Here is a 27889-nt window from a genome sequence, read left to right on the forward strand (position 1 = left end):
ATCTTTTCATACATTATTTTTTTTTTCTATACCGTCTTTCATTGTTAAAATATGCTTATTTTAAATGTATAAGTCAAAGTATCAATTGAGAGGGCTGTACTTTTTCCGCTGTTCAGCTGCGTCTTTCGGTACGTCAGAGATGACGTCACTTGCTCTTTCTTGGTCAGCCCAGTTTTGTTTATCTGAAGTTGAGAAGAAAATAAAAACAAAGCTGGCGAAGGCCAATAGAGAGGCTGTTATGCTAAAAGCAATCCGCCATTGATGTAGAGTATTCTAGAAAGCAAATAAATTTAATTCAAACAGTTTTAAAAGTACACTTTTAGTATTGGCCTAGAAATATTTTTAATCTAAATTATTTTATACTTTTTTAGTTATTAATATGATTTATAAAAGTATAATCTCAATTATTTTAAATATCCACTACTAGATGGCGCCACTGCTGTGGGATCCATATTTCGCTTCATTAACCATTCAATCGATAATGAAATTCTGAAAATATGTATAGATAAATCTCAATTATTTTGAATATCCACTAATAGATAGCGCCACTGGAATGGGATCCAAATTTCACTTAATTTATCACTCAATCGATAATGAAATTCTAAAAATCTATATAGATAAAATTGAAAGTCTGTTTGCTTGAACCTTTGATGGATTTAAACAAAATTCGCCGTACATGTTCCTTATAACATAGAAGGATTATTTGCGACTCCCTTAAGTGGGTTAAATGGGGTTGAAAGATGTGTTGCAAATGTGTTTCGGTTGAAACTTCTGAACAAATTACGCACTAAAAATATTTTTAAACCATTAAAAATTAAACAAAAATGAGTTTTATAGTGACATCTATTTCATGTTGTACCATTTTTCTCTGATTTTTATTTATTTTTTCAAATTTTTATTTAAACATAATTTTTTTCAGTTCCATTTTATTTTGTAGAAATATTTAATCCTTTTCACCTTTGAATCACATACATAATTCACGAGCTTTCGCAATGTTAATCTGTTTTTTGTTGCGATTTTTATTTTTGCTTATAATTCGTAGAGTGATAACAAAAATTTTAATTAGCATATGTAGTAATTAATCATTGAAATATTAATTTAATATGTTTAACATTTTAATCACACATTGCTTTAACTGTTTGATCTCATTTTGTTTCATGTTTTAGTGCCTTTAGAATTTTCAAGGTCATCTGTACTTTCTTTACTGTTTTTTAGCTGTAGTATGCACTGAATAATAGTTCATATTACTTGATAAGAGCGATAGTTTTTATTGTATTACTATTTGCCAATCATGAACTTAACATTATCTTTATCCCAAAACTTTAGAGTACTAATTTTTTATTAATTAGAATTAAAAGTTCTAAAAACTCCTAAGAGATTATATAAAAATTCAAAAGTTGCTGGAAAAAATAAGTTTTTTTTTTTTTTTTTTTTTGCATAAAAAAAATAAGGTTTTTTTTTTTTTTTTTTTGCTTTGCTTTTTCTTACAAACTTCTAGAAGTAGTCCCGTGAATGGCGGTTAATAATACAACAATGTATTGTTGCATTATTAAATAAAATTATTACAAATTTCCAAAACATTAGCACTGCAGAAAGTGAGGAAATATTCGATCAAAAAGTTTCATATTTACAATTATGAAAAAGGGAAATTAAAAAGAGTGTCAATAAGAGGTATGGGATGTGCATTATGATCGAAGCAAAATACAGTAATTCAATGATGATCAAAAACTTCAAACTGCAAGGAAAAGATATATGTATCATTCACAAAATATGTATCAGTGTTGTTCTTGTTGTGGCTTATCCCACCTGGTCGACAGTAACATCAAACCAGGTCCATGAACCGGAACGTCTTCAAACAATGTAGCACAGCCCCAGGACTCGAGAACATCTGGCTTTTATTGAAACCGATTCAGGCCAAAAAGTGGGCAGGAGCAGCTTGAGTTGTTGTGCATTTTAAACACAGGGGATAAACTTTGCTTCCCGTCACATGACGTTGTACACGAGTGGGTTCACTTCGAAATCTAGCGAGAGTTGTCTGATCGCGCCTATTACCAACCCCAATTAACACAACACCAGGGCGTCTTTCCACATACCATTCATGCACGGGGGGACCTCCTCCAAGAAGAACAAATACAGTACACTCCCGATTATCCGCGGATAACAAAAATCGCGGATAATCCGAAAAAAGCTAAAAACGGGTATAGCAAAAGAGAAAACTGTCTTTCCAACTTTGAAAAATCGTTTTATGTACAATAAAACGTAAAATAAACGGCAGGAAATGTTTCACTAACGCTTAATATTTTAGTATATCACTCAAAACTTACCTAAAATGCATTTTGTTAATGAAAACAGAAAAGTGCTTTGTACTTACGAGAGACGTCAAGGATGTACAGAAAAATTAATACATATGTACTGTTTTAATACTGTAATGTATTATGTAATTACAAAAGCATAACTGTAAAACTACACCTTTTTGAAGAAATCAGTCATTTGTGTTTGCTTCTTGCTTTGGAAGCATTTTCCCTTTGCTTGGAAGCAAGAAAGAAAACTTAGTGCGTCAGGCGCGGATAATCGGGAGTCTACTGTATCTTGCCTGACCCGGGTGGCAATTTCTGAAAAGTAAGGCAGCCACCATGAACAGTATCCTTATGGCTTCCCTCTGGGGACAGACCATCAGCAATTTCAATTCCGTGCACATTCACGTGCGACGTTTCAGTATCCTCAGACTATTACTTTTCGATGATTCTACTTCGCTAATGGATGAGACGCGGAAGAATGAGTCATTTCCGGAATTATTCGTCGTTCTTTGCCCTTCATTTTCACACTATAAAATACTTTTTCGATCAGTTTGTTTTCTATGTGTAAGTGAATGTCGTGTCATTTATGACCATACTATTTTATTTTAATTCAAAATTGCGTATTGATTGCTTATATGACTGGTTCAAGGGTTAAAAGGTTTCATAAGTGACATGAAGAATATTTTATATAATATCATTAATTGTGACCCAGATTTCCTACCATTTTTAATCTCAAAATCAATACCAAATAAAAGAAAAGTGTTTTAACATAAAAGTTATTATAATTATGTTGTAAACAAGTGGACTAACAATTTTCAAGAACAAGAATCCTTCTTTTATTCATCACAATTTAATGTTTAAGCCCTTTTCAATAAGTAAAAATTGCTCGTAAAAATTAGGATCTTTTTCCGACAATGTTACGGGATATCCACAATTTTTACGCCTCCCAAGTCAGCGAATAATCCGAATTCACCTTATTTTTAAATGTAAACAACTTTTTTCATATCGCCTCTTAGCTTTATTTTGGCGAAATGAAAGCATCATGACGCAGACGTAAAATTGCGGAGGATTTCGAATCCAAGAATGAATAATGCCTGAATTATGGTAATTTAAAGAAATTGTTTTAAAATAATAATAATAATGTTATGAATATAAATAAATTCGCTAGTGCTTACCTTTCCATCAGTAAGTGCTCCAACAACTAAAGGAGCAATGAACCCTGTCAAATTAGCTATAGTATTCGTTATACCAAGTAAAGTACCTAAATGGAATTTTGAAAAAAAAATAGAGTTATTTTCACGTTTAATATATAGGATATCCACTCTTGCAGTGGTTTATTTGTTGATTAATAAACTATTAAAGATACAAATATAGTTTCAATTGGAAAATACTTTAAATGATGAGCAGTATTTTATTTTATTTAAACAGATAAATATATTTCTGAGAAAGTTAAGAAATTGAACTTGTTTGACAGTTTAAACAATTTTATTTAGTAAAATATTCTTGACAGTGTAACATTTCAAAATAAATCATTCTTCTGCGATTATATGATTAAAACTTGGTGAAAATCACTATTTAGGCGAATTTTATAGAAGTACTAGGTTCCTCAAAGCAGAAATTAAGGTAGTGTTTGTAAATTGAAATTTTGTACCATTATGTCACTAATTCAACCAGCCCCTTAAAATAAATTTGTATACGATCACTATTTTGGTTAACAATTATAACTCAGTCAGTTTTAATCATAAAATGATGGCATTATTTATCATATGATTTAGAATGTCGACATTTTTTTTTAATTAAATAAGACTGATAAGAGGATTAGTTAGAATTCGTAACTCTTTCAAAAATACATTTATTGTTTCAAGCAACATAGAAAATATTTTTTTCCGTCTTTTAAAGCATTTTTCCAAACTAAAACTGCATGTCTATCTAGCGATTTAGAATTAACTATTCGACCACGAAAATTTGACTGCGTTGCCAAAATGACCAATTCATTTTTATTTAATTATATAATTTCTTACCAACAAGAATTTTCGTTTGGATGATCTAAACCTAATAGTTATGTAGCCAATAAAAAAAAGTCGAAAATAAAATTTTAAAAAACATTTAAATTTTAGAATTTTTTGAAAAAATTAAATCTTTAAGATCTGTATTAACTTCAACAAAGATTATTATAATTTAATTTAATTATTATTTCCAACTCGTTAATAAGCATAAATAAAAGACAATTATAAAGTTCTTTTTAACAGTTATTTTATGTATTTTACTTTTCAAATGTGAAACATTCAATATTAATAAATTGATCAAATATAATCAGATCATATCTGTTAAGTATATCTATTTCTATACAAAATAACAGTTTGTAATTTTTTTTTGTATGCTATTATTTCAGCTTACCAACATATTCTGGTGACATGTCTAAAAGTATGAGATTCTGACCACTGTATGCAAAACCACCAATGGTTATTGAGAATATGAAAAAAATCTTGTTCATTGTAACGTCGCATCCTGAGAGACAAACACCTATCAAACCCAAGACAGTGCCAAATCCTGCTGAAAAAGAATTCACAAAAAATAAAGAATTAAATAAAAAAAGGAAAACAATGATGAACAAAAACATTTGGTATTTTACTATTTCTACATAACTGCTCACAAAAAGGATAGATGATCAAAATAAAAATCAAGCGATAAAAGTAAAATAGCTGATATTTTTTCGATTAAACAAGAAAATCAAGAAAGTAAACTACTTCAAGAAAATTGCTTGATTATGCACGGGAAAACATTTGGAAAACCATCTCTGCCTTCCACAAAAATTCTTGGCATGTAAGCTATCTTTGAGCAAGAGTGGTAGCGAGTCTTTCAAGAATTGTTGGACCTGTCCTACCTAAATCAGTAGTCAACTCTCGATCTCTAATTTGACACGTGTCCATTCGTCCCCACTAATAGTTCGACGTATCTGGTTTTTCGACAACAACGACAGATTCATGCCAATTTCCCATCAAATCGCCATCTAGAGTGTTTATTAAATATGATAACAAATGACTTTTAATGTTACAATAAAAAATGCTAAGATTATATTTGATGAAAAATTGTCCTTAAAATTTAACCAAGAGAGAATGTGATAGATAGTCCTTTAAGAACTAATAAGGAAACCATCCTGCTCATGTCCCACTGATGTCAATCTTGAATGGCCATGCATTCTACTAAATAAATCAACAGTCAATTCTAGGACAGCAATCTGTCACATGTCTCTAGCTCTTATTAATATGTCATTTGTTATTCGCTTACGATAAATGAGTTTGTAGCTCACTGCATAGTCAAACCATTTTCTTTGACATGCCATTTGATTCTATGATGTTTTTGTTTAAACAAAAAGCAAATACTGCCATTTTATCGTTTCATGTTTTTTTTATTCCCTTTTCAATTTTTGAAAGCAATGCATTTCTCATGCCTTTGCCATAGAAACATATAGACTAGTTTATAAGTCCATCAGTGATTTTTAAAAAGTTGTAATTGCCTGTATAATAATTGGGTAAACCTTAAGAATAATTCCGGCTTCTCTCCAAGCAAGACAAAATCCTGCCTTCTGAAAACTCGCTATTTTGGATGACTACAAGTTATGGTAATAAAGGGCTGCAGAAAAAATTAGCAGGGTCACATTTGGAGAAACATCAAACCATCAAGTATCCGTTTTGATGAACGGATATAATTCTTTAGCCAACAACCAAAGCAAACCAACAACTAATGCCAACAACTAAACCAAACAGTATGATATTTTTAAAAAAGTGCTATAAAAATGGATGAAAAAAGAACATTTTATGTGATATTTTTTTCAAGAATAAGAGGTAATTCTGCCAAATTTAAATACAACTTTAATTTTTATGAGTTGAATTTTGCATGCTGGAGAGTGAATTAAAATCAACTTACAGACAGAATTACAGAATTTTCTTACAAAATTCATAGAAAAGATCCCTCTTCGAATAAATGAGTCAGCCACCAATGAAACGATCAAACCAACTACAGTTTGTAGAACATTAGGAAAGGACGAAAAGAAACCATTCTGCAAAAGTAAATAAAAATGATAAATGAATTATTTAAATTAATAAAATATCAATCAAGGTAATACAAATAATTCAATAATCAGCCTATCTTGTAACAATTTTATAAAGGAAACTATATGTGGATTGATATTTAGCAAAACTTTAAGGATAATAAAATACATCATAAGTAAGTTTTTCTTCCACAAGATAGTAACTGTGTAAATAATCTGTTAAGGCTCAAATAGGTAAGAACATATAACTGATTTCTCACTATTCTATTAACTAATGGTTCTTCAAAACATTAGTTATAATATTTATTCAAATTTGCATTCGAATCTAGTTGTAAGTGCCTAAAATAACGTAAAAGTTTTCAGTTATATGAAATTCTGTGTGATGTCTTTGCAAATTTTATTTTTTAATTATATCCTACAATTATGAATATATATATGGAAGCATATAAGATACAGAAATCCAACATTGCAAAACTGGAATAACCACAGAGTGGGAACACTTTTCCGTTAGCATGATACCAGTGATTGCGAAGCAATAAGTTTTCAACAAATATTTGTGACAATGTAATAAAAATTGCTGCCTAATATTGACTCCAAGTCTCGGTGCTTCGGTGCATCTCTAAACAAACATAGAACCAACCGTCACCTAACTTAAATCTTACGTCAGATATCGCTAAATACTATAATGGCACCATGAAATTAACCAATCAATTATTAATCTAAAACTATATATATAGATAAGAAAATAGATGAAATACAAATCTATAAAATTGTATTTGTATTTGATAATCAGATTCCAAACATCTCGCAGTTCAACAAAGTTTCTGACCTTGAAGCGTCGGCAGTGTTTCTAAGTAAACTCAGTTCTATTTACAAATCTCAACGTAGCAACATAGCAGAAATCAAGATTAGAAATGGTTAGTAGACAAACATTGCAGTTAGATCTTGATGCGCTAGCGTTGGGTCCATGCTGACGGGAAAATGCACAATTTTTTATTTGAAAATTTAATTTTGTAAGCCGAATGTTCTAGCTTTATACACTTGTAGGATCACACATACAAATATATATTCTAATTTTATTTTATTTTAAAAAATATAATAGATAACATTATTTATTCAAAAAAGGAATTCGTTTCAACTATATTTTACTAAAAATTAATTAAAAGACAACATACTTCTGCTATTGGAAAATGTAATATAGTGCTAAAATATGTCGGTAAATCTGTCATCATAGTATAAAACGACCAATTTTGGCAGGTTATGGTGACGACAGCAGCCCAGAAGGGCACAGATGTTAATATTTTCATCCACGGTATAGGAGGGATCTGAAAAAGAAAATACTTTTATATAAACTATTGTTTATTATTATTGTAAAATAATAATTTTCAGTCATTTTTCCAAAATTAATTCTGAATATTTAATTGTAATCGTAAATTAAAGTTTCCAAACTTTGTATACGTCTGATTGATTAGGTGATAGATAGCGAATTCACAATTAAACCAAAAATATTAACAAAAGCAATATTATTAGAAAATGGAAAATATTATTTGAATGCATCAGCAGTTTTTATTTCAATAGTATGCAAAAAATTAATATATCAAGCTCTTTTTTTGCTTATTTTTGAAATTTTTTGTACTTGAGAAATTTCAAAATAACAATTGATATGTGAGACTTGATTTAGTGAGAAAAAAACTGAAAAGAAAATTCTTTAAAATCTATGATAGGAAATTATGAATCATCTTAATATCCCAGTTGCATTTTCATGAAAATTATAAAAACATGGAAAAATACAGTACCGGAAGTTTTTTTGGTTGTTTCAGTTGCTGTTTAAAACAAAAAAAAGTTAAAAAGTGCAAATTTTGAAAAACAATTTTCATTTTTTTTCTAAGTCGAAGGAAATTTTTGAAGATTATTTAAATAATATCGCATTTAAGCCGATAGATAGCTAATTCACTACTAAACAAAAAACATTAACAAAGGCAATATTATTAGAAAATGGAAAATATTATTTGAATGCATCAGCAATTTTTATTTCAATAGTATGTAAAAGATAAATATATCACGCTCTTTTTTTGCTTATTTTTGAAATTTTTTGTACTTGAGAAATTTTAAAGAGAATTTTCAAAATAACAATTGATATGTGAGACTTGATTTAGGGAGAAAAAAACTGAAAAGAAAATTCTTTAAAATCTATGATAGGAAATTATGAATCATCTTAATATCCCAGTTGCATTTTCATGAAAATTATAAAAATATGGAAAAATACAGTACCGGAAGTTTTTTTGGTTATTTCAGTTGCTGTTTAAAACAAAAAAAAAAAAAAGTTAAAAAGTGCAAATTTTGAAAAACAATTTCATTTTTTTTCTAAGTCGAAGGAAATTTTTGAAGACTATTTAAATAATATCGCATTTAAGTAAATAATTATAATTATAAACATACAGATAACAATTTAAAATTTTTACTAGTTATTTGTTTCTATGCAATCAAGGTATTTAAATGGAATTCCAAAATTTCACTAAAACAAAAATAAATAAATAAAACAGTTTTCCAGATTTGCAATTTATAAAAGTTACTCTTAACTTATTTTAGTTTTAATAGCAATTGACAACATACTTTATAAGTCTTTTTAATAACTTTTGAATTTAAACTGTTCTTCTATGTTTAAAGCTTTTTACTTAAATGCAAACAATCGGTTTTACATTTCCTTAGCCCCTTAGCCGATTGGTAGCTTAGAGACTTGTTTTAGATTACCAACTAAAGAAGTTAAACTAATATAATTATTGTTATGTATTTTTGCATGTCAAAGTGCAATTCAACAGGTTTACTCGAATATGTAGTCGAAAATAATAAAAAAAGAACATACTTTTAAGCAATATTTCATTATTACTTTATCTTAAACACTTCCAGAAAAAATATTTAAAAATGAGAAAACGGTCCCACTTAAAATAATAAAAGTCACTGAATATTTTATAAACACAATTTTTAGTAACAAATTGTGTTTTTACAAAAGGTAAAAATAAAATTATTTTTATCAAAAATATTCATTTCAGGTAAAAACTTGAAAAGCAGTTGGAAATACTCCAAGTAAAGGAATAATCTTAAATAAATAACAATTTAAATAATATATAAACGTTTCTTACTCTTCAGTGAAGATTTAGGAATTTTCAATATTGTGGCATTAAGAACCATTATTTATTACAGAGTTTTTAAAGTATATTTTTCCAAAGCCTCATAATTTTATCATTTTGCTTTGACTTCCAGTGCATAAAAAAATATTATATATTATTCAATATTCTAATAAAAGCTTGTTCATAAAATTAAAGAAATTTAAACCATAACTTACTCATTTCTAACTCACCTCTTTTCGGAGATCCATCCTTTGATTGGATGTAATGTAGCTTACCTCTTTTTCTGATATAAAAGGATGCGTCAGCGGTGAATCTGTTACTAAAAGTCCCCATAAAACAAACCACGCACATCCGATGAGTCCTAAAAATAATTTTAAATGCATTATTTAGTTTAGTTATGTTAATATCCCGTTTTAAAGCAACACTAGGGCTATTTTGGGACGAACCTTGTAATTTTAAACAGTGGTCAGATGACGAGGACGACACCCGAACTGCCTCCCCCCCTCTCCACACCTCACCGTGGCCAGGACGGTTTTAACATGTACCAGACTCGCTTACACGACGGTCATGAGCCTCAAACCCTTCGACCTTACCATCATGCTAAAACGCATTATAAAAATTCTTTGTCTTTTTTATTTCTCATTTTGTATTCTCTTATAGGAAATATAGAAAAAGTATTATAATTGTAAAAAAAAATCGAAAATCTTCCTGAGAAGGAAAAACATTTTCAGTATTGTGTGTGTTTAAATGTCTGTCTATAACAAAAAATTCAAACACACTTTGAACTAGACGGCTGAAATTCAGTATATAAAATGTACAACCAAATTCGTCGGATTCTATTGAATTTTGAAAGAAATTTGTTTACATGAACTGTCTCTCTGTTTGGTTTTCGATTACAAATGAACTCGACAACTACAAAACTCAAAGAGCTATGTAGATAAATTTTGGTACACAGATTTAACACTAAAAAAAGATCTGAACCAAATCCGTCAAATAGTAGAGAGTCTGTCTGTTTGTGTGTACATTCGCACACATTTAAAAGCAACAGCAGCTCTTAAAAGCAAATTAATAAAATTTGGTATGTTATCCAAACTCTACTCTACAACTCTAGTTTCGTGTCAAATTCGCAAAAAAACACATATTCTGTTGTTATTTCTTATGGCGTTTGCCATGGGCAAGCCCGCTGTTACGAAGACAGCGTTTTAAGCCGATGGGGGAGCGTCTCGTTTTTTCAGTAGCGCCAGGTAGGGCCAAGAGTACGACTTTGCTACTCACACATCACTCATTCACTTACACAACCCCTTTTTACAGGAGGGAACATTCACACATCTCACAGATAGAACAACGGAAGAACAACCATACCCAACCCGGGACGCCCAGATCACGGGGAACAAGCGCTATCCCTATGCCAGGACACCAGCACACATATTCCTGTGATAGCTTCTATATAAACGCTATATTCAAGCCAAAGATTAACATTGCGAGATTGGAGCCTTCCGGTTCCATTTCGAAAGACTTACCACTAAGCTTGTAGGATAAATATCATTACTGCAGCACTATAGGTTAATAGAACCCTTCCTTTATATGCTTTAAACAAACTATTCAATTTTCATTTAAATTCGTTATTTTTTTGATAAATGAAATTCATTTTCCCCCATATGAGTATGTATATGAAATAGTTTGCATTTTTATTACATCATTTTTAACCATCGAAAATTCAGCAGCAATCGATATCATTTCTAACCAAACTTCTACACCACGCAAGAGAGAAGATTTGTACTTCGACAGATTTTATTCAACATATCCAGATTAGCATCGGTTCCTTGGCAGGATCAGGTCTCAAACTTTCAACCTCTAATTCCCATTGTGCTACTAGGCCATCTTAGTCTATAAATTACAGGAAAGTATTGATTGGAAATTGTCTTCAGAATTTGAATTCAACAAAAACTTTTTTTAATATAATTCCTGAAATAAAGGAATGAAAGGATCTGCTCTATCCAGGAAGAATATGTTCATGGCTGACACAAACTCTGTAATAAAAAATTAAAAAAAAATAATTGATGATTTGGAAAGGTATTTTCTTACAGTGCTCACCTGTAACATAGAAAACTGCAGGCCATCCACCAAGCCAGTCAGAATCACAGAGATATCCAGCTAAGGACATTGCCAACAGAGATCCAAAGTTGATGCCTGCATGCACCAGAGTATTGATAACTCCCTTTTCAGAATCTGGAGCCCACTGTCCAACCATAAAACTCATAGCTGGAAATGCTGCACCCTGTAATAATTCACACTAAATTAGTGAAATCTGGAATCAAAAAACAAATTATTGGAGAAATCAGCTCCTTCGAAGCTTAAAGGACTTGACAATCTCCAGAGAAAATGACACAATTTACTACTTTCCAGAATTTTCTTCTGAAAAAAATTAGTTGATTCCTTTATGTTGCAGATCGTAAATAAGATTATAATAAAATTGCCGTCTTCGGCGACCTGCTTGTTCCTCTAATTTATTGAATCTTCAGACTGTTAAATAATTAATATGGAATTCAATTTTTAAAAATACATCCTATTGTTTGAGAAAAAAACATAAATTTTATTGAATCACTCTTCCGTAAATTAATTGAAAACAAATTAAATTATATAAAAAGGAAATAAAATTTTTACTTGTGTTGAATTAATATCCGAAGAAATTAATTCATAATAACAAAAGTATGCCATTGAATGTTTTGAAGCATGAGTTTGAATTACATTATAGTATTAAAAACATTCCTACAGATGACGATGTCTCGCCCGCGTTACCATGGCAATGGGGCGCAGTAGCTTCTGAGGGTAAAGACCCCTGAGCACCCGAGGGCAGAAGTCTGACTTCCAGCTCATATGAAGATGACACTCACACATTCGCTTGCATAACCCCTTTTAACAAGTGGGCATATTACAGATAGAAAACAGATAATGAACAACCATGCCCGAACCAGGATGCGAACCCGGGACGCCTAGATCACAAGGAAGACGTGCTACCCCTAGACCAGGATGTCGGCATTGTTGCAGATAGTGTATCAAATTAAATTTAAAAGAAAATTATTGGAAACGAATAAGAAAATTCGTCGGAATTTAAACTGTTATCATTTTAAAAGTATTATTGTAAATTTTAAGATAATACAAAGCCATTTTGTGAAATAAAACTTTTAGAAGAAATGCATATCAATTTCGATAGGGAATAATATCGATTGCTTATCTATTGACAGTTAACAAGTTCACTGCCAAACTGGCGATTGATATCCAGGCTATCTATCTAATTTGATGTCCCATTATTATTATATTTTTAACTAAAATAACGAAAAGTTAACTAAAATAGAGAAAATAGGATTATCAAATTAGGTAGATGGTTCGGTGCAATTAGATAGTTTAACTACAAATGAATCAAGCAGCAACCAATGTGTTAAGCCTATTCTTGGACTCGATTAAACTTTCTGTTCCTTACTTATTTCTATCCCCTTGATTTTTTTTTAACATTTTCTTTCCTATGGCTAAAATGAGGTTTCGGCGATCTCTCTATTTCTAATCATATTTTGCAATTCAATAATTTAGCTGAATGGAGCTTTGAATTAAGTGCAGCTGCAAAAAAAAAAAAAAAAAAAAAAAAAAAATCAATAAAACAGTCTGAAAAATTCGTGTGGTGTTTGATTGTTACCATTCGACAATAAATAATAAAAATATTATCTGTACACGCACATTAGCGTTATATATTAGAAAATACTGCTATCAATATGCCCATATTGTGTGCATTTAATGCGTATAGCTGAACTGTAAGTTTTTTTGATTGATATTATGAACGGTGTCATCATTCAAATTGCTGAAATATGTACAAATCTTGTGTCTTCAATGCATTCACTTGTTTAATGAGTCGGCGTACTGGCATAGGGGTAGCGCGTCTTCCCCGTGATCTGGGCGTCCCGTTTCGGGCATGGTTGTTCTTCATCTTTGTTCTATCTGTGAGGTGTGTGAATGTGCCCCTCCCCCGCCCCCTGTAAAGATGGATTGTGCAAGCGAATGTGACGCGTGAGCAGCTAAGAGGTACTCTTGATCCTAGTTGGCGCTACTGAAACAAGAGACGCTCTCTCGGCTTAAAGTCGTTGACTTCGTCAGCAGGCTTGTCTATGACAAGTGCCATTAGAAACAAAAACAACTTGCTCAATGATTATTCTGTGTTTATATAATTATGAAATAATTTATCACCTTGCAGATTAGTATAAATATTGCCGCATTGAATAAAGGCTGTCGAATCTCCATGGCCGAACGGTCATGGCACAGGTCTCATGATCAAGAGACCTGGGTTCGAATCCCGCTAGAGACAATGCGATTAATAGTATATGTAAATACTTAATTCCTTAATTTTATGTTTTCCTTTATTTCATGTTCCAGAAGATACTAGACATTTCTTTAGTTTACCAGACAAGTGTTCTGGACTTTTCTTACTGTCTCTAGAAGAGTATTCTGGAACTTTCTCTGCTAGGATAAAAGCAGAAGATTTGTCAGTTACTGTGTTCAGATTTCAGTGAATAAATTGGTTTAGCTCTACCTCTTGTGTGTGTCATTGAGTTCTATCCTATAGTTCTACGTGACAATATCGTATTGTGTGTTTTTAATACCTTTAGGTGTACTGTTACCTTTTATGTTTATATACTTATCGATAATACAGAAGATATTATTATCATTCTTGCTTCCAGATTTTATTAAAAGTGGACAATTTTGCAATACCTAGATTTTACATTAAGTCTAAACATGCTAGACTTTAAACAGTTAACTGTTTTTGACGAGTATACACGGAAAAAGTATAGCAGTTATGGAAAAAGTACAACATTTTGCACTATAATGAGTTTATTCGTCAGGAGTAATAAGTAGTAAATATAGCTAAATTTTTGAAACACAATTTAGATACGCATTTTCGGAAGAGGTCGAAACAGTTCATTATTTAAAATATTTCGGATAAATGTTTAAAAATACAACCCAAGAGGCAAAAGATCGTTGGCCAACCATTGGCCAAGCATCGCCCCACGGAACGAGCGAGATTGGGGCGAGATCGGAGGCGATCTCGCCCCGACATTGGTCATGTGCCCCGGCGGTTCGCCGCGCGATGGCCGCCCCGACTTGTTTTCGACGAATTTGCCGATCCTTTGGCGACTTGTTATTATCACGGGCGACGTTATACCAAGCATTTCGCGACCTGTTTTATCAATGGGCGACCCAATACCAATCATTTCCCGATGTGTTTTAACAATCGGCGACCCAATACCAATCATTTCCCCATGTGTTTTAACAATCGGCGACCCAATACCAATCATTTCCCCATGTGTTTTAACAATCGGCGACCCAATACCAATCATTTCCCCATGTATTTTAGCAATGGGCAACCAAATGCCAATCAATAGGCAATTTATTACTGAACACTTGCTGGTGTCAAATTGAAATATTAGTTTAATGGTTATTCAATTTTCTCAAACTCTAGAAACTAGTGTCATAATATTTAAAACTATCATACTTTCAAAATTTTGTATAGTTTACTTTTCTTTTTTACCTATTAATAATAGTGTTTGTTATTTATTTTGATAAATTTAAAATTCCATAAAATACTTGTTTTCGATAAAAATTCATGGAAAATGTCATTCTAACAATTCTTCCAACTTTTTATAACTATTATTATAGCAGAGATTTTACCACAATCTTACCCTATAAAATGTTTAAATGACATTTTTTTACTGCTCTTTAAAAAAAATAAACAAATGTTAAAATTATCTGAAATAATTTTAAATTTGATCCCCAGAACATCTATTTACATATAAGATTTATTTCCTTCATTGATATTTCCTATTTATTTTCATTGTTTAATGCATGGGAAGAAATGTTAACATAATCATATTTTCAATTATATAATTAATCAGTATGATTTTAACTGATATTAGAAATTTAAAAGTAGATGTATTATATATATTGCCTATATCATTCGTTTTTAAAAGCTATTTTATAAAAATTCGAAACAGAAAAATATATAATTCTTATTAAAAAAATATTTTTTTTTATTATACACACTTTTATATTGCTTAATGTGAGCAATAAACAAATAATTCCTAAAGAATAATGAATAAAACACAAATTCCTATTTTAACACCCTAAAATTTAATGCATTGGTTAAAAATAGTTTCAAACACTAAATTATATAATTCCTATTATATGTTTCTTCAATACAAAATATTTTACAAGCACAAAATAATAATTTACTTCAAATTTCTAATATTTTTTTTATTATCTATGATTAGTTTCGTTTTATGGCACAAGAATTAAATTTGATCTTTGATTAACACTGAATATTTCTCAAAAATTCCATACACAAAAATGCAGCACTTCTTTCAATTCTACAAAATTCCTTATATTTACTATTAACATGCAAAGTTTCTTCAAGTTGTAGAAATTTTACACATTATAAATGTTAGTGTTGGTTGATGTCCAACATACAACATTTTACAAGCACAAATTAATAATTTACTTCAAATTTCTAATATTTTCTTGATCTATATTTAGTTGTTTGGTTTTGTAGCACAAGAACCAAATTTAATTAATGATTAACACTGAATATTTCACAAAAATTCCATACCCAAACATGGAACACTTCTTCCCATTATAGGAAATTTTATTTACTATTAATTTACAGAGTTACTTCATATTGCATTAATTTTAAACCTCATTATAAATGTTAGTGTTAGCTAATATTCAATAAACAACAATTTACAAGCACAAACTTAATTCTTATTTAATAACTTACTTCAAATTTCTAATATTTTCATAATTTATGTTTAGTGAGGTTTAGATTTGTGGCAAAATAACCAAATTTGATCTATGATTAACTCTGAATATTTGAAAAATATGTTTCACAAAAATTCCATGCACAAAAATACAACACTTCTTTCACTTATACGAAATCTTATTTATTATTAACTTACAAAGTTACTTATGGTGTAGAAATTTTATACCTCATTACAAATGTTAGTGTTAGCTAATGTCCAATTGATAACATTTTACAAGAACAAATTAACAATTTACTTCAAATTTCTAATTTTTTTTTAAATCTATGATTAGTTTGGTTTTGTTTCATGGCATAAGAACCAAATTTGATCTATGATTAACTCTGAATATTTCGCAAAAACTCCATACCTAAAAATGTAAACACTACTTTCAATTATACAAAATTTCTTTAGACAAATATTTTTTTAATTATTATTTTCCCCTCTTTATTTTTAGGAGAAAAGAAAAACAACTATGCAAAACAATTTATTTACAAAGACCTTCATTAAATAATATTTTAGAAATACAAAGTAAAATAATAATTTACTTGAAATTTTTTACTGAATTTTCTGTAATGACTTATACACCCAAGCAAAATCCTGAAACTATGACTTATAATTTAGAAGAATAAATAATATTGACACAAAGTAATTTATAAAAAATTTATTTAAACTTTTGATTATGTAATACTTGAAGAGTTTGAAATTTCTAAAAATCCACACACATTTATATAAATATTATATATATGTATAACTGAATCTTCAGCTACATATAAAAAATTATACATTTATTTATACATTTCATTTTTCCTTTTTGCTGAACCTAGAAAACAATTATAATAGTAATTGAGATTTCGCTTCATTTAAAAGTACAAATAAAACATTTGTTGACAATTGGAGATGAGTAATTAACAAGCAAAAGTCTTATAGAACTTCGTAAGCATAATATTTTTGTTCTGATACTGGACTGTGTAAGCAAACTTTATAATAATGTTTAGGATAATAAAGAAAAAAAAAACTCAAACTAATGGGAGTAAAATTTATGTTACTGTTTTTTGAAATGCGAAATACTTTGAAACTATTCATATAAGAGAACTCAAAAGTGCCTGCATAATCTCAAGTTTTAAAGATTTTTTTTTTTGAAGTTTAAAATAAATACATTCTGCTAAACTTTTTTTTAGCCTCATATCAAAATAAAAATAATTACACAAATGTTATTTCAATACCAAAATATAAAAATGTTATTTAATACTTTATTAAATTTCTTTCATAGAAAAATTGTAAATGAAAAGGAAAATTAACTAAGCTAAATAGAATTAAAATCACTTGAATTGTCAGTCTGAAAAAATAATGAGGTTGCCATTAAAAAAATTTATTCAAATTATATAGAAAAATAAAATTTGTACAAAACAAAATTTATGCCTTTCTAATTAAGGCAAATAAGTTTTCAGATAAAAAAATCAGAAATTAAAATTTACCTACTTGTCATTCAAGCCTATCACATTGCAACATTTTGAAGTTTTACTACATTTTTCACGAAAAGACATTACATATTTTGGCACTTAAACACATACATCTGATAAATCCTTGTTTGCTTCCACAGCTCTGAGTAATTGCAACTGACCAGAGAGAAATTTTGTGATTTGGAATATCTTCAATTCTAAACAAGTTCTTAGGTAATTAAGTGAATTGGGACATATAATTGTCTCGCATATAATTGTTTTAAATTTCCTTCTGATGTTCCAAGTCGGTAGAAACCAAACTCCGTCACATTAATTGTAACTTCCAATATTTTGCTCTTTTTTGAAGTCAGGAATAGAAACTTGCACAGTAGTTTCCAAACAAATAGTGAGAAATTTTTTTTTGTTTATATTTATAGATCAATTTTAAAATTTATTTTATCTTTAATTGCATTTTCAGTTTTGAAACAAAGGTTGCACAAAATTTTTATTTCATTGAATGAGAGATGTATTTCATACTTTGCCAGGTTGTCATTTGGCATTCTATAGAATGCTTAGAAAATGTATGAAATACAAATTGTTTCATACATTACTGGCTTGTTTTAGGCATTATATACAATGCTTGGCCATTCTATAAAATACTGGATTTCATATTTTGCTGGTAATACATATAAAGAATTATACATATACTTTTCTTCAAGTTCACTCTTCTTTTTGCAGATTTGATGAACCTAAAAAACATATTCCTTAATTAGAATAATGATTGAGTTTTCACTTCTTTTAAAAGTACAAATAAAATATTTGTTGACAATTGGAGATATGTAATTAAGGAGTAAAATAGATATATAGAACTTCATAAGCTTGATAATGTTTTCAATCTGATAATGAACTATATAGGCAAATATTATAATAATGTTTAGGACAATAGAGAAAAATAATATAAACTAATGGGTGTAAAATTTATGTTACTATTTTATGAAAGGTGAAATAATTATAAACTATTCACATAAGAGTATTCAAATATAACTACATAATTGCAAGTTTTAAAGATTTTTTTTTTTTTTTTTTTTTGAAATTTACAATAAATATATTCTGCTAATCTATTTTTTTAGCCTTATGTCGAAATAAAAATAATAACACAAATGTTATTGCAAAACCAAAACATAAGAACGCAATTTAATATTTTTTTAAAAACTTTTTTCATTAGAAATTGTTGTTAACAAAAGGAAAGGCATTGTAAATGAAATGGAAAAATATCTGCAATAATTTAAGAACAGACACAAAAAAAAAGATAGGAAATAAAATCACTTGAAAAGAATACAAACAAGAAAAGAAATGATAATCGTCGCTTACGCCTAACGCTAATAATATCACGTGCAACTCCATGTTAAGCAACGAGTTCGAACGGCTTCAACAAAAATAATCTTTTTTATTCACTATTTAGAATAAATAATATATTATTTACAAATATATAATAATAAAAACTTTACACTTACCAAGTTTCTTGAAATGACAGTATGCTTTGCTGGTTGAATTTCAAAATCCAGTACACGCCAGGTGATTCATGGGAAATTTCTAAAATATGTTCGCATAGCGCCACCTAGGAAAAGCAACTTTCCCGACATCGAGGCGACTATGGGCCGATTGCTTTGAGCCGGTCTTTTTCACTAAGTCGCCGTAGGAGCTCGCCCCGATGAAAAAGCGATCTTCAGAGGCGACAGAAAAAAATATGGTCAAAATCCGATGTCGGGCCAATGCAAAGGTGACATTGGCAAAATACGGGCGGCGTATATCAGATGGCTGCGATGCTTGGCCAATCGTTTAGCGACTTCTCTTGCTGCTTGGGAATGCAATTCATGTCCATTGATTTTCCAGTTTAGCAAAAAATAAAGTAATTGTTTATCATGTTCTAAGACTATCTGTTTTATATTTCAAAAAAGTAAAATTACAAAAATAAAATTTGATTGTTTCTGTTTTCACATATTAAATTCTGGCGACTATAATTTTTGCAATAAATGAAGAAATCCAAACCTTATTGTTTCTTTCATGATATGGAATAGTGTATTTTTAATGTGTGTCTACAATTTTCTCTATTGTTGCCATTGTTGTATTAAGAACATATTTAACAATTTACAAGAAATAAAGACACCTAGATCTTATACTATATTTCTAAATAATGTATCTATAATGTTCTTCTAGAAATTTATCTTTTTCTGGTTATGGTGCATAAAAGCAGGGGAATGAATCTCGGAAACCCTCACTGTTTTTGTTCACTGTATGAAAATCATTATAAGAGGTTATAAATTAATACACATAAGGAGAAACTTGATACCTTATAAGGGAAAAAATATTTTAATGACCAACCTGAGCAAATCCCTCAATGGCTCTAATGGCTACTAAATACCCAACTCCCTTCCAGGCCGCCCAGGGTGTGAGGATGGTAAGAATTGAAGTGATGAGAGTGCTAATGCCGAAAACCCATTTACCACTATACAGCTCAGCAAGTCTTCCACCAGGGATTTGAGATATGACGTAGCCATAATAAAAGGCGCCGAGGATGACCCCTTGCATTTTTGATGACCACATAAATTCTCCATCCTATTGAGAAGAATAAATATAAATAAAAAAACTAATAATAATAAGAGGCCCTCTTCGATCGTTCTTAATTTAATTGCCCTTTTGTTTTATCCTCAGAAAAAAAAATAGGATTACGAGATATATGGATAGATGAAATAGATAGTCATACCAATTTTCCCTCCTATTACGAAAAAAAATGAAATTAATACAAAAATAAAATACCCTCTTCCATTATTACTACTTTAATTGCCCTGTTCGTTTTATCCTCTAAATTAAAAAAATGGGATAGCGGGAAATATGTGGAGATGAAATAGATGGCCAAACCAATACTCCATCCTATAGAGACAATTGAAAAAAAATAAAACAATAAGATGCTTTCACCGATCGCTGTTAGTTTAATTGTCATTTTTCTTTTACCCTCAAAATTGAAGCTAGGAAAAAGAGAAATATGGATAAGCACCTTTGAAATAGATGGCTGCAAATCTTTTAACAAATATTTGTACAACAACTATGATACCTAATTGAAAATGATAAATTAGGTCATCGCATTCGATTAACAAGAAAGGAAACTTTTATAATATGAATCTTATAAATAATGAAAAAAATGGAGATAAAAATAAAGCAGTGAAACTTCGAAGAAAATAATCATTACTCTTTGTCCCATACGGTGAAAGATAAATTTGAATATAGTAAATGATGAACTCACTTTCATCATGCTCAGTTTTGACCTTAACACTAAAGATATAACTTGCCACAGTAATTTAATTATTAAGCTTAATTTGAGATATAAAGCCACTTCACATGATTATATATGTTTCCATATACATTAAAGTAAATGAGTAATGAATCTACGATTTCTGAAAATTACACCTATCGAAAAGACGAAAGAGCAATACAGAAAAATGAATATCTATAGAAATAATTGAAAATTATTTTTTGTATCAAAAATATAATTATATAGCATGCTATGAAAACCGGAACACGGGTTTGTAAAGTTATTAATCCGTTTAAATATAAAGTCATATACCAAAAACACTGTGACCAAATGATATGAGCATTCTATATATTTCAAGAGTTTACAGCAAAATTTGTTCAAAGTCTATTAAAAGAGTCAGCTTCCATATAAGATTGGAAATATATGTTTATTCAAAGGAAATTACCTTTGCATCATGAGTGGAATTGCTAAAATCGTTTGAAGAAGGCATTAGACATTCTTTTGATGAGAGATTGTTCGAAGAAGATTCATCCACCGCTGTTTGATTGACCATGGCCACGATGGCCACGCTGATATTCACTCGTAAGGCATACACGACTAAGAAAGCAAGCAGTCCATTAAGAGCGAATAGGTATCGGACGCCTGGGATCTCTAAAGAAAAAGAACGTAATTTATATATTACAGTAAAAAAAACGAATATAATATACGTATAAATATAGTGGTTTCTATTGATTATATCAAAGATAAATGTTGTTGTTGAGCTAATAAAGAATTACTAAAGAGAGGACATTGGACGTTATTGGTTTGGCATTTATATTTAGAAAGATGCAGGGGTAATTATGTTTGGACTACAGCATCATCTTCTTATCGTTATTGGTTTGGCAATTATATTTAGAAAGATGCAGGAGGAATTATGTTTGGACTACACCATCATTTTCTAACTATATAAAAGTATTGAAGAACATTCAAGAGAACAACAAATGTTACCACTTTTATTCTTTCATTCTCATCATGATTAAGCCCCCCACAATTCCACCGAAAAATACTGTAGCTAATTGAAAACCTAACCCACTAATAACAAAAAGTGTGAAATAGGCCAACCAGGGAAATTGCTGCTAAAAATTAAAATGTAGGAACAATTTCTCTGATTTATCAAATAAAGAGTATCCCAAAATTAACGCAAGATTTGAATTTGCTACAATTCGTGCTGTATAATATTGGCAACTCTATTAAAAAAGCCATTTGACAACTGATAGTTTAGGCTTAGTAAAAATGGAGTGTTATACTACAGAACAACGTGTAAATGCAAGAAATTGTATTAAATAAAAAAAAGTTTTTTTCTTTAAATTGTTATATTTCTATTGAATTATAAAGGACACAGGATAGGGTTATGTATGGAATAAGACATAAGGCAAATGGCCTCCATGGCTTTGCTGGCACTCGCACTCTTTTATTGAAATTTTCTTCGACCATTTTGCATAATTTTGTTGAAGCAGCTTTGAATTTTCTCCTTCAATGCACGCGTGCTTGTGGGTTGTTGGCATAGACCTTTGATTTCAAATAGCACCATGAAAAGAAATCCAATAGTGTTAAATCACGCTATCTAGGGGACCAATTCTCAAATTTTCGCACTGTAGCCGCCAGACTTTCATTATTTTTCAAATATTGTTCAACAATGAAAAGACGTTATTCTATTGTGTAACGTTCCATTTTTAATAACACTAAACTATCAGCTGTCAAATGTTTTTTTAATAGGGTTGCCAATACTTTATTGCACAAATGGTGGCAAATTCAAATCTTGATTTAATTTTTGGACACCCTCTATTTGAAGGGTATGTTAAAATATAACATTTTTAACTAGCTTTCACAGCATCACAGCATTTTATTTAAGCTGGAACGTTTAAATTTCTAAAAACATAAATATGATTTACATATATCAGCTAACAAAAACAGCTGCTTTGTGTTTCTAGTATGCATTTCAAGAATAAGGAAACTGTTAAATATAATTCACTAATTATAAGACATATAAAAGTAATGCCTAATCGATAACTTGATACTGTTAAACGCTAAAGAAATAAAATTTCCGAATTAAATGCGATGGCCAGTTGCCATTACTTTTTTTATATTCTACGCCTATCTTTATTGATTGCTTGTAAGCTATTAAGGATAATCGATGTGACAGACAATCTGTTGCGATAACATTCCTTGAAGCAATTCTTATTCAGTGGGGTTCTAGATCACTGTGTTAAAAAAGCTACAATTTATTAGATCAAATAATAAATTTATAGGATTTATTCTTTTGAAATTACAAGCAATTTTATTCCATAGTCCTCTCCATAGATGAAACAAACATCACTAAAAATCAATATTGTATGTCACTAAATAACAATATTTTCCTGTCTTTGGACAACCTACATAAAAATTGTAGGGGAAGTCAAGCTTCCCATAATTCTTTGAATAAATGACTAAAGCAGGGTTGGGCAGACTTTTTCAAGGAACGGGTTACTTCTATTTTTTTTTTTTCAAAGTGTTGGGGTTCACCCAGTGGTGTAGGTCTACAATATTATTAATAAATACGGAATATATACTTACCTACATAACTATAAACATAGTAATAATTGCCATGAATATAATAATATCAAATAATGCATTTAATATAAAAAAATGATATACATTAAAAATTAATCATTTTCATCTAAAGTTAGTTCTTGTAATTATAGTTAGTATAAGACTTCGGCTATATACTGTCCACCAATATCTCGATTTATAATTACTTACTACTAATCTTGCTTTGGATTCTAAGTGTTCGTCTGTGAGACGGGAAAGATATGTTGTATTAATTATATTCATCGTTGAAAAAGCAGATTCCCACAAATAGGTAGAGTCAAAGAACGACGTTAAATGATAAGCAACATTTTTAAAATTAGAATACGTCCATTAGATCCAAAAAGTCTTTCTTTGGTTCTGAACAACGTGCTTTTAAAATTATGTACTTCGTTTTCCTCAAAGGATAACGAGAGTACAATGTTCCATAAACATTTTCTTTTAGTATACGCGTCTTAAGTCTTAGAAAAGGCGGTCGCCCCAAAATATCATGGTGGTCTACCGGCCGATCTCAATCGACTTAATGGCTACCCCTGAACTAGACTAATTGTGTAAATGTTCTGTTTCATATTGTAGATTAAAGAGAAAATTGACTTTTTTATAAGCAAAAATACCATAACTATAGATGATAGAATAAATATGTACTTTGATGCATTGTTTGAGCTTAGTTTTTATATTTAAGTACACGTTATTCTATGACTGCTATGTATATTGATACTAAGATCTGGTAACAAATATGTTTTAGAGTAAAAGAAAAAGATAGATAGATAAATAACAAAAAGAAAGCAAAATTGGGCTTACTAAATTTCTTCTTCTTCTTTTCTTCAACGTTCTCCATTGCCGATTAATACGTGCTTTAAAGAATTTTCAATGATTCAGAAATAGAAGCTTCGCCCTTTATAATTTCTGGTTAATTTGAAAAGACTCTAATTTAATAAGTCAACTATACAAAGCTTCCGCCATAATCATCATGGGACTCAAGGAACTAACTAAAAAAAAACGAAGAATCATAGATAAAAAATCATATAAGCAAATGGCATGGAATTAATCTTTTTAATTTTTGCTTGAAAGCATTTATCCTAAGTCAGCACTTAAGACGAGGGAAATCTGCGATAAAACGAAAAAAATTCTTTTCCCTAAACGAAGGCATTTTGTATAACTGTGTATTTGAAAAACTGTATATTTGTTGTTAAAAATTGGAATTTATTTATTGAAAATGAAGCAGTTTTTCTATGAAAGTGCTCTCCGTTCAAAAACGATCTGAGCCAGAATTTGTGCATACAGTTATCCTGGTGCTTAGAACTGTCGGATTTTTCTATCAATCTATCTGATATTTATCTGTTGTTATTTGAAAAATATACTTACAAGAAGAAGTCTAAATATTCTTCTCAGCCGCTAAAATATTATCACTGACTCATTTTAAAACAAATAGTAGAAACTGCTCAACTTGCGTTTGACAACTTTCTGATTCGACTTTACCAATGAAGAGAATGAAAACATATTTGAATGTTTAATACTAAGAATATGGCGCAGTTTGTCCAGAAATAATGTGCCACAAAACACAAATTTCAACCAATCATACGTAATTGGTTGGAATTATGGATAATTCAAAGTATAGATTAGTAAGGATTAAAGTTGTAAGTTAATAAAAACACCAGTGTAGATACAGTAATATCCTTTCCTGAAGATGTGAAAACATTATTTTCAAGAAGTCCTTTGAAATTTTCAACGATAATTAGTATTTTACCTGTTAGTCTCGCTAAGATTTTTGTTTCAAACGGATGTTTTTCTTCCTTCTGTCTTTACTTAATTCAAAAGTAAAATAATGCAAAATAAGCACAGAAAAAAATGTAATGAAAAAGATTAAAAATGCAGCATTGTAAACGTCTTACTATACAGCCTATTACTTTGCTTTAATTATTTTAACCCCTTTTCACTGTTTAGAATACGAAATTGTGGAGGATAGAACCTGTGATCTTGCGGTTCGCAGCCCAGTAACATGACCAGTATACAAAAGCGATTTTTCGTGATGCGTAGCTGTTAACTGGCTTATAGGCTTTCACCACAGACTCTCCCACCAGTGAGTCAGAGGTGAGACGAACGATATGGCTGTTGAGCGGTGATGTATTAGCTGTTGATTCTAATGCGCCTGTACCCACTTGAGTAGCGCCAAGCGTTATGGCGAGCGTATATGGTTGCTGATGTTGTTGCTGCGTCAAGTGAGACTGACGACTTTGGTTTGCTGTGGATAGATGGCGCCACAACAGCTGTACGAAGGTTGAAGGTTCATCGTCCGAGGTCACCATTATGGAGGATTGGTATGAGCGGGGATAGAACCTGGGACCTTGTGGTTCGCAGCCCAGTAACATGTCCACGATACAAAAGCAATTGCTCGAGTAGCGTAGCTGTTAACTGGTTTATAAGCTTTCGCCACAAAATATACAAGAAGAAATTATTGTAATTTCCTAACAATTCGGAGTTGAGATTTTGACAAAACTCCATGTTTCAAATCTCCCTGAGTTCTGAAAAACATTCCTTTGTCCGTCTATTTGTAAACACTGTAGCTCAAATTTTATATGGATTTATTCGGTATATGGATTTTGCACCATCTTTGTCTATTGAATTTTGATCGAAATCCATTAACTGCGGCTGTCTAATTTATAAGATAATTCGACATCTAGAAAACTGAAACACAATGAAAAATTTGGTACCGAATATTACCTAAAATATTAATCCTTATTAAATTTTGAGTCAAATCTGTCGAAAAGGTGACCTTTATGGATCTGTATTTTATGGATCTTATATAAGATCTGTATTGTATGGATCTTATATAAGAGCAAAAAGTCCAAAACACAAGGGCCTGTTGTGTTGTGACTTACGACACTTTACAAGCCCGCTAACATTTAAGCCGAGTGAGCGTCTCTTGTTTTTTCAGTAGCACCAACTAGGGCCAAGAGTAGGACAGCTACCGCAAGCGCCACATTAGCTTGCACAACTCTTTTTACAAGGGGGCACATTCACACACCTCACGGATAGAACAACCATGCCCGAAGTGGGACTAGAGCCCGGGACGGCCAGATCATAGGAAAGACGCGCTATCCCTATGCCAGGACACCGACACACAAGGTCTTAAATAAATAAAATGCATTATGTGATCTCGCGATTAACATTAAAGTTTAATGTCAAATTTTGGTTTCATATGCAAAAAAAAAGCATTCACAATATATATTGAAAATAAGGATATTTGTACATGAAACACATGAAAGAGATTACTCTCCAAAAACCGTAAAATCAACAATAAATCGAATGAAAATGCTAGCTTTAAGACAAAGATCTATATTTCGTAACTACTGTTCACCATACAATGCATTCGCGACTTTATCCAGTGTCTAAAATTTTATTTGGGACGGTGGAGATAGTTATAACAAGAGAACAATCCAATTATATCGTAACAAAACACATCGATTAAAGAACATTATTAAATTATTATATAATCATTGGAAACTCACAACTGCAAAAATTTTCAGAACTATATCATACGTAGAAATGAGTGCAAAATAGATTTAAAAATTCTATCATTACAAAGATAAAACAAATCAAGTTAAATAAAAGTTAATAAAAACGAAATATTTTATAGTTCTATAATTGCGATGCTTTTCTTAAACAATTTTTAGGCATCTTATATTAGAACAGAATCAAATAAATTTGAAAAAAAAACTGTTTTTTAACTTACCTAAACTGACAGTTCATGGTATAAAAATAGCGTTATATCTTCCAAATATAATCTCTTTTGGTTTCTTCCACTTCGCACTTCAAGCATTGATCAAATGTAAATATGATGTAAGAGGCTTGCTTTGTTATCTTGTTCCATTATAACACACCTGATTAGATTTTTCTGATTACCTTGACATGGGGTTTCTATTTATCTAGCTTTAATGATATCTTTATAGTTTTGAAAGTAATAACCAGACTGAAATTTTGCTGCTTCAGAGGAATTGTGACTTATGTTTAAAATTTCGTAAAAAGGATGTTATTAAAGATTAATTTTTTTTTTATTTTAGAAAGCAGAATGAATCAATAGTAAAAATATCGGTGGATTAATAGATACAATTAAAAAGTTATTTTGATGCATTTTGACTTCCCCAAAGTACCATAAAAGTAAAGAAAAAAAAAATTGGAAACTCAAGATTTTGAGGATTTCAAAAATCTCTGAATCCGAAA

General features: G+C 30.3%; 1 protein-coding gene across 1 annotated transcript; it reads right to left on the reverse strand.

The window, feature by feature from the left end:
* Positions 1-27486, reverse strand: LOC129971098 (sialin-like). The gene is made up of 11 exons (XM_056084574.1): positions 27402-27486; positions 24470-24657; positions 21510-21715; positions 20137-20370; positions 11571-11754; positions 9707-9837; positions 7524-7673; positions 6225-6357; positions 4695-4850; positions 3473-3558; positions 1-273 (listed from the first exon to the last, which is right to left on the reverse strand). The coding sequence occupies exons 2-11, from the start codon at positions 24504-24506 to the stop codon at positions 82-84; spliced, it is 1509 nt and encodes a 502-aa protein (XP_055940549.1). The 5' UTR covers positions 24507-24657; positions 27402-27486; the 3' UTR covers positions 1-81.
* Between the last annotated feature and the right edge of the window lie 403 nt (positions 27487-27889).

This window comes from Argiope bruennichi, chromosome 6 (assembly GCF_947563725.1).
Source record: "Argiope bruennichi chromosome 6, qqArgBrue1.1, whole genome shotgun sequence".
In the NCBI taxonomy this organism is placed as follows: Eukaryota; Metazoa; Arthropoda; class Arachnida; order Araneae; family Araneidae; genus Argiope; species Argiope bruennichi.